The sequence below is a fragment of the Lissotriton vulgaris genome, chromosome 8, assembly GCF_964263255.1.
Source record: "Lissotriton vulgaris chromosome 8, aLisVul1.2, whole genome shotgun sequence".
Taxonomy (NCBI): Eukaryota; Metazoa; Chordata; class Amphibia; order Caudata; family Salamandridae; genus Lissotriton; species Lissotriton vulgaris.
Window position 1 is genome coordinate 1,533,338,870 of NC_141696.1, and position 8,774 is coordinate 1,533,347,643.

The following is an 8,774-nucleotide window of genomic DNA, read 5'->3' on the forward strand; positions in this document are numbered from 1 at the left end:
CTTCCATTGGAACCGGCACCACAGCCCCTTTCCATAACAACATGGCGACGCCGGACAACATGGCAGATTGCTGCACGGGGTCTCTTGACAGCAGGGTAACCAGAAAACAATCCAGAGGGGGAGGGCCTCGGAAGGGAATCTGATAACCCCACCTGATGACAGACAAGACCCACTGGTCGGAAATCAGAGCTGACCAACGGTCCAGAAACAAACGGAGAAAAGCCCCCACAGCGGCAAAGTCACTTCTGTCCTGCACCAGAGGGAGGCTGTTGCGGAGGCTGGGATTTATAATGGAACGCAGCCCCCCCGACCACAGGCCCGACCACGAAAGGGCTGAGATGACAAAACCCCTTGAAACCCCTGCTTCTGGAAGAAAGACCTTTTCTTAGGAGCAGGCTGAAAAGGCTTTAACAGCTTCTTCTCCTCCGCAGAGCGCTGCACCATCGTATTCAAAGCATCCCCAAAAAGACGGGGACCCTCAAAAGGCAGTTTATGGACCAAGGCCTTCTGTGCAGCCTCAAGACGCCAAAGTTTTGTCCACAGAGACCTCCTTCCAGCCACCGCTGCCCCAGCAGCCGAGGAACAAGCCCACAAGGAATTCAAAGTGACAACCGAGAGGAATTGCGCCAAGACCTCCATTTGAGCCAACACAGGAGTAGGGTCCCCCTGATCCTGAAGACAGCCAAACAGTTTCTCGAAATCCTTAAGCAGAACCTGCGAAGCATAGGCCGCATAAGTGCTAGCACACACCCCAAAGTGAGTAGCGGCGTAAGAACGCTTGAGAGCAGACTCCACCTTACGCGCCACCGGATCAGACAGGGAAGCCTCCTCCGAGGACAAAGAGGAAGAAGAGGTGGAAGCCATAGAGGACAAAAGAGAATTAACCTTAGGAATTGCAGGAAACTGGGAATCAAAGTCCGCTAGGCGATACCGCTTCCCCAGGAATCGCGGAATACCCTGCTTATCCACCTCAAGCCACTCCTTTGTGAGGATATCCTTCAGGACATCATGGAAAAGGAGGTCATCCACCACATAGGAACTATAATGAGCGTAAAATCCCTCCTCAGCTAGGGATTTAGGGTCAAACCCAAGCACCTCTCGAATATGAACCAGCTTGTCAGTAAAAACCTTGCCCTGGATGTACTTTCCCTTAGAGGAATTGTCCATGTCTTCCTCATCTTCCTTAGCCTGCTTAGCTGCAGGTTCCAGCAGCGCAGACTGGACCGCAGAATTAATCATGTCCTGCAAATCCGCCCTAGAAATCTGCAAGACGTCATCCTCCTGCAGATTCTGTACATTATTCTGCTTCGAAATCGCCTTAGCAGGCACAGGTGGAGAAGCCACTTCACTCATGGCGAGAAATGTCAAACAAACAGGAACTCACCCCACAATCAAAGGAAGTGTCCAGCAACCTCCAATAAATACTGCCCCCAATCATCCAACCACGCAAAGGTGAGATAGGTGAATGAAATAAAAGAAGGGCAGCCCTGTAGTCTCCACCCACAGCCATAGATCAAAAGACAATGGCTGCAGGGGCCAGACACTGCACAAGAGCCCCAGCGCCAGAACGACCCGGTGCCAAGAAACCAAAAAATCTCCCTGCCCCAGCCCAGCACATGAACAGGGAGTGTCCCTGACCCCAGAACAGGAGCACTGTCTACCGGAATACCGGAACGGCCGCGCCGATAAAAGAACAATAAAAACAAAGCAGAATGCAAATACAAACACTCACTGCACCGTCCTGAAGAAAATCCAGACCAGGAAACAGAAACCGGGAGCACCAGCGTTCCGACCACCGGCGGAGCAGAAAAAAACAGGCATGGCGGTAGGTGGGCGGGGCTTATGTAGTTTAAGCATACTGGCCTTGTGATTGGCTGGGTGGAGGCAGGACTGCCTCACGTAGTAAGGACTGGGACGGGGAGGACCCATGAGGGGGTAATGGTGCAAAGTGGAAGCGGTTCCATGCTTCGTGGCAAATACCAACAAGCATTGGAAATGCAATAGGTCTCGCAGTAGTAAAGTTTGAGCTATAGGTGTTATTTATTTTTTTGTTTTTTATTTATGTGTTGTTTTTTCTAAATAGCTAAATTAATAGCTTTCTTCTTTACAAAGCCAATAGTTATAATTTTTGTAAATGTGACACCTCTAGCATTTGTAAAGCAACATGTTTTGTATTAACGGGACTTATATGTGACTTATATGTATTGATATAAAAAAAATCAATGGCTTTAAAAAACAATTAATAATTAATACGTAAATAAAATGGATTTTATTTTATATTGCCAATAGCTTAAAGCTTATTAAATATATTTAGTGAAGATGCTGTGGTTGCACTGAGTGAGGGTGAGTGAGGGTGAGTGAGGGGTTGAGGGTGAGTGAGGGTGAGTGAGGGGTTGAGGGTGAGTGAGGGTGAGTGAGGGGTTGAGGGTGAGTGAGGGGTTGAGGGTGAGGGGGTGAGGGGTTGAGGGTGGGTGAGGGGTTGAGGGTGAGTGAGGGTGAGTGAGGGTGAGTGAGGGTGAGTGAGGGTGAGGGGTTGAGGGTGAGTGAGGGTGAGTGAGGGTGAGGGTGAGTGAGGGTGAGGGGTTGAGGGTGAGGGGTTGAGGGTGAGTGAGGGTGAGGGTGATGGTGAGTGAGGGTGATGGTGAGTGAGGGTGAGGGATTGAGGGTGAGGGGTTGAGGGTGAGTGAGGGTGAGGGTGAGTGAGGGTGAGTGAGGGTGAGGGGTTGAGGGTGAGTGAGGGTGAGGGTGAGTGAGGATGAGGTGTTGAGGGTGGGTGAGGGTGAGTGAGGGTGAGGGTGAGTGAGGGTGAGTGAGGGTGAGTCTTTGCCACTAAGTGTGGCTCCTCGGCCCCCGCGGGATGTCACCGAGTTACTAGTTAAATTAAGGAATTTAGCAAAAGCTAAAGATGGGCTATGATATGGTGCATGTGCTGTGTAAAGGTCTCTGTAGACTTTGTACACTAATGCACCAGCGGCTGATGAATAGGTGCCAGGATCAGCGAGCTAGAGAATGTCCTCTTTGTTCCACCGGCCAACACTGTTGATGCAGTTTGCATTGTTTGCACTATGCAGGTAGCCTAGCCAGACAAGCCGCAGTCAAGGCGGGATGAGCTAAACTTGCCAAGAATGCTATTTGAGGACGTATGTAAAGAAGGGTGTGCCAATTTTGCATATAAAGGACTTGAGTTAGTTACCCTTCGAACATAACCAGTTGGTCTGTGTCCAGCTGAGGTGACTGCTTGCTCTCTCCATCCACCAGAAACTGAGTTGTAAATCAGCACAGGGGTCCAGTAAGCAAACCAAACAGGAGTCTACCCAAATCAAGACAGGCACATTTTGCTGCAGTGCGTTCTCATTTGCACGAAACCTTTGACAGAGCTCAACAGCGTGGGGTTACTTTGTGACTGCAGTGACTTTAAAAAGCAGTGAGAACGTTGGACTGCTTAAACTATGCAGCAGTCTAAAGACACACAAATTCAAGAGGGTTGTCTTGATTCTGCCAGATCCGGACATCTTTAGAAAAAAAAATGTGTGGAGTCAATGTGCGTTAATTAGAGTTGTTGAAACGGAGTCGGAATTCATACGTTTTTACAAACATTCAACACACATTGAGGGCCCTGGGCTCATTAGCTGTTTGGTGACACATTAGGTTCCACTCGCTGCTCATCAAAAGGACTTCCCACTGGGACCTGAAAAGCTTTAGAAAAGAGCCGAGGAGTGTATTAACTTGAAGCACACAGTGTGGGGTTACAAGGCAAAGAAAACGTCCATCTCTGGGGGCCAGGCAATGAAAGCCATGTGTTTGTAAAGCCAGGCGGAAGAGCAGATTAAGAACAGGAAGGAGAATCGAGGTGGCGACAGGCGAAGGCCCAAATCTTCGGGCCGGCGGGATGAAATAACGACCAACGTAAGACAAACAACTTCTTGGGGAACCTGCAAGAAACAGGACTGAGGGGCGGCCATGACGACTGCACTTCACGGATTTTCACTTTTAATTCTTTTTTTATGTTTGTGAAGAGCAAACTTTGACAAACTCGCATACCGAGCGCTGTTTCGTAAATTCACAGTTAAAAAAGCACAAACAAAGAAAACAAGACAGACGGACGGAGGAGAGGGGAGGGGGGAGGAGAAATGCGACACGGCGGGAAGGGGAGGGGGCGGAGCGGGTTAAATTAAACAAACAAACAAGACGGACGGACGGAGGAGAGGGGAGGGGGGAGGAGAAATGCGACACGGCGGGAAGGGGAGGGGGCGGAGCGGGTAAACAAAGACGGACGTGCACGCGCTTTTAAGCTCAATGCGCATGCGCATTGAGCTTAAAAGTCACGGGCACTGCAAGGAATCGCCACGATTCCTTGCAGTGTGGATAAAGAGTGGATAAGTCCCAATACTCTCGCCTTGCTCGATGCGCATGCGCATCGACAGGCGAGACCTAAAAATGACCACTCACCAGTCCTGGCCCAACTAAATATGGGTACCTCTACAAGGATCGCCGCAGTGGACCAGAGCACATGGTCTGTATCTCACTGTTTATATTTCTATCTCCTCTGTTTGCTCGCCATTGTTTAGAAAGACTGAGAACTGGTATTAAGGATTAATATTTTCTTGCCAACTCCTTACTTTATCTGCTCCTCGGTTGCATTGGGCCTTGTCACAATAGCTAGATAAATGTGACACTCTGACCATTTATATACGATAGTCTTACGCAGTTAAAGTTTGCAGTTTCTTTTACTGCAAAAAAGGTTTCTCTTACTGCGAACTTTAGGCCCTACTGTGTCATAATATTGGTTAACATATTGACAACCTGTATCTGCCAGCTTGACCGTAGAAGTGACCTTTTAATAATCATAATGGCCTCAACACTCCAAATTGATCCATTCGTGTTTGACAATAGATTCCATATTCCCACAATATGATATACAGAATTAGAGGACTTACTGGCTGGAGTGTAAAAGTTTGTAAACTCCTCTTTATTCTGATCAGCAATCGCATAGGCCCCTTCCTCTTCTTTGATGCTGCCGGAGATCATTGCTGTTGTGAACTCTTCTCCTGTAGTAACAGAAATATGAAAGAGCGGTGTCACAGCCAGTCATAAGAGCTGCAGATGGGACCCTGAACCTCCGTCACCTCCCACATGCATTATTAATTTCTGCACTTTTTTATTTGATATATGGGAAATAAATTCAAGCATTCACAGGCACGTACATTTCAAGCAATAATATGGTTGTAAGTGAAAAACAGACCTGTTTCCATCTAGCATCTTGATGACAGCTTTGATCACTCATGTTGCATGCAAGTTCATAATTTGTGACATGACTAGAATTTGTCTATCAGACACATTCCCTGGAGATAACAAATGGTGAGAATGGCTACAGTTGTGACTTTATCATGGCTAGTGTGTTCAGATTGGCTTATCAATTAGCATGTTAAGTTGTCTGAATTATTAAATTTAAGTACATGGCCGCCTATATAACCCCTGCGGTAACTCCTTCCGATAAATAACTGATCATGGCCCAAATGGGCACTTGCATGTAATGAATGAATCCAAAGAATTGCCTTGTTGAAAATTTAAGATCAACAGCTTTTACCAGAAACCTCACTGAGTGTATTTGCTTTTTCAGTGACTTTCTTGGGTAAGTACAGCGTAAATTTAAGTGATCACAGTATCAGTCATACATCAAAATAAACAATGCATCACAACATTTATGTTATTGTAAATTACTCATTATCACATGTCCATTTATTTGACCACTCAAAAACTGATATGAAATCGTTGTAGACTATTTTAGCAATTTGTTACAAAAATGTATACAACATAAACAAAACAATATTCTTGATTATAAAATTCTTTGACATCCAAAATTCAACGTTGCCCGTCACTCATTCACATTCTGCAATTTAAGGGGCAGGCAACCTCTCACTAGTGTACACGCATACGAGTCAAGTCTGTTCTATTTACAAAAGTACAGGATTTCAGAGAGGTGTGCGCAACCACATTAATTTTTCTAGGGTAAGTGACACACTTTATTTCCTACCTCCAGCGTGTAATGCCTCACGCCTTGCACAATAGGGGTAGGCTGAAAGGCCTAGCCAGGACCAGCTCCTACCTTCAGCGGGCAGTCAACCTCTGCTGCTGCCAGCCTTCAGCTGCGTGCTGCACTTCTGTCCACATTGACTGCTGCATCAACCCTGTAGGAGATCGCAAATACAACTGTACACGGTCTTCAGCCTTTGTCACCACTGGAGGGCACTACCATGTTGGGCAAGCCAAAGGCTGTGCGCAGCATGGGTTGGACACGCGCCTCACACAACCCTACACAGGTGGCCTACCCCATTGTGCAAGTTCTTTGGCTATGCACAGTGGTGGTTACTTTCTTAATTCAATGTTTTTTTTTTTTGTATTTTATGTAAAAACTATTATTTTCATGAAATCACAATTTTCTACCCCAAAAAGTGTCTTTTTGGATACCTGGTTTATGAGGTCAACAGAATCCCTCAATGGCAACACTGGACCAAACTGCAAAGTAATGTTGTTTCTATATTACACGTATACTTTAGGGGAGCTATGATGGAAAAAATATTGTCTTCAAAGTACCAACAGTGGGTACTGATTGGCATTGGAATATTTACGTTTCATTTACCTTTCATGTATAAGCTGTTTATAAAACAAAGGTCAATTGTGAGGGCCCAGGCATTTATGCAACGGTGTAACTGAAGCCTTTACTTTACTGTATAATAACTGATTGGGAAGAAAATTTGCAGATGTTAAAATAAGATGGTTCAGACTCAAATTGATGAAAATCATACTGTCAAATAATGGCCAGCATGTCCTACCTTTGACACAGAATTTCGATAACCATGCTGCATACTTTTGTTCTTTATGCACCCTAATCACAGTAGTTCTGACAATAGTAAATGTCTACAAAGGTTTGTAGAGTGATTCCATGCTGGGAGTATAATAATGAATGCAATATTTCACAAAGAACTGAAATATTTTCAATGTTTCTGTTACCTGTGAATATAGGTTGTTAATCGCCCATGCACTGTGTGTAATAAAAGCACTCAGACAAGTATTACATAAAACTTCTATAATTAAAGAATAAATGAAGCATTGTACTCGAGTGTTTGTCTGCAATTTATTTCATCAGCATTGCACGGAACTTGTTGGCTAGAAGTACAGCTTCTTTCATTTTTGAAATTGTTTGAAATTGTGGAATGTTCCTGAATTTGTCTGGGGACTGTTGATTCCCAACAAGCTGGCACTGACTCCACAGAAGGTTTGTACTGAGCAGGCAACACACACCATAAGTTATACTCTAAACACCCAACCCCACAGTACAAGCCAAAGGCTGTGGTTTAGCAGGTGGGAAGGTACTGTGTAGATCCAATGGAAAACCTGGGGAGCCGTGTCATCGGATTTCCTGACTAGGAGGCTGTCTTTTTGTGTAAGTAAACGTGCTTGTTGTACAAAGTTACCTGCGGCCTCCTTTGGTATTTTATCTCAATATGAAACGCGGCTTTAAACACAACCATTTATTTTGTCAATAACTAGGAAATCAGGTGCGGTTCCCCGTGAGGAGCAGAATCGATGAGAGGTGGTTTCTGCGAAGACTGGTTAAATACTCTTTTACACCGCTATTTTTTTTATTAGCAATTATTCACCTTTGTACTGCATTGTTTGCAACTTATGTATGTTTTTTCCTTATATCTCCAGTAAAGGCTGTTTCAAACATTACTCGCCCTTTTCCGATCCCTGGTGGTCCACCCCCGCCCTTCGCTTCCTTGAGTGAATGCAGCAGCGGCGGCTTCGTCCCCAGGCAGCAGCCGCGTCTCTCTCCCTGGAAACACCCGACCCCGAGGAAGAAAAGAACCGCTGAGAACAAGAGCACAGACCGCTTCCGGGGCAACCACGCGGAGAAGTAATTTCCAATGCGCGTGCGCACAATAAGAAACCTTCCTACTGAGCATGCGCGTTGGACAAGACACACCCTCACCGCATGCTCCTGCCCATCGGAATGAAAAATCTCAACAACGCATGCGCCTAGCGAATTGGCGCCTTCATTCCATTTGGCGCGCGATTCGAAAGGCTAGTATGCACTAGGTTGACCAACCGTCCTTAAATTCCGTTAACGGACGCCGTTTTTCCGTAATTTTCATTGTTTCGGGTGACACCCAATGAAGGGGTGTGTTTCAACCTCCAATGGTCGCCCAGGTCGTTGTACCAAGAGCCTACAAGGCACACATGCCAATAGACCCGATTCAGGCGGGAGACGACCGATTTTTTCAAGCCAAAAATGGCTTTATTTCAGCTGTCTCCCGCCTGAAATTGCATTTTTTACAATAGAAGTGTAGTGATGGCCAAATAATGTACGAGACGCCTTGTAGGTATAACCTCCTGAACTTTATTAAGATATAGTGGCAACCCTGGGACCTCAGCCACAGCCTCCTCGCAAACAGCTTCTTCTCGTTACCCACGGCGCTCGCCTTGGAACGCTGGTCGCGGTGACATTCTAAGTGATGTCACCACGAGCAGCTCCATTACACGCGGAGTCGCCGGGGGGAATGCAGGCGGAAGATACCACACATCTCCCTCCCCTGCGGAATGAACACAAGAGAATATAACAATACAACAAATACCGCAAAGTATTACCATCATGACATATTGGTCAAAGTGTCTGGGGGGTCTGGTCACTCTCCTGCTGGGCCTGACACTAGGGTGGGGGGATGGCAACAGTTTCTTAGTGTTGGACCTTTTGCTCCTCTCCGCATCGCTCT

General features: G+C 46.2%; 1 protein-coding gene across 2 annotated transcripts in view; it reads right to left on the reverse strand.

Moving 5' to 3' along the window:
• LOC147700297 (uncharacterized) overlaps positions 1–7,920 on the reverse strand; it is a 227,834-nt gene extending 219,914 nt beyond the window's left edge. The window contains exons 1-2 of one of the 2 annotated variants that reach the window (XM_086935661.1): positions 7,662–7,899; positions 4,938–5,048 (exon numbers count right to left, since the gene is read on the reverse strand). In XM_086935661.1, coding sequence (XP_086791787.1) covers positions 4,938–5,048; positions 7,662–7,674 — 124 coding nt within the window. In that variant the 5' untranslated portion in view covers positions 7,675–7,899. Of the gene's footprint in view, positions 1–4,937; positions 5,049–7,661 lie in introns of both variants that reach the window. The other variant, XM_086935660.1, reaches the window with a different exon arrangement.
• Between the last annotated feature and the right edge of the window lie 854 nt (positions 7,921–8,774).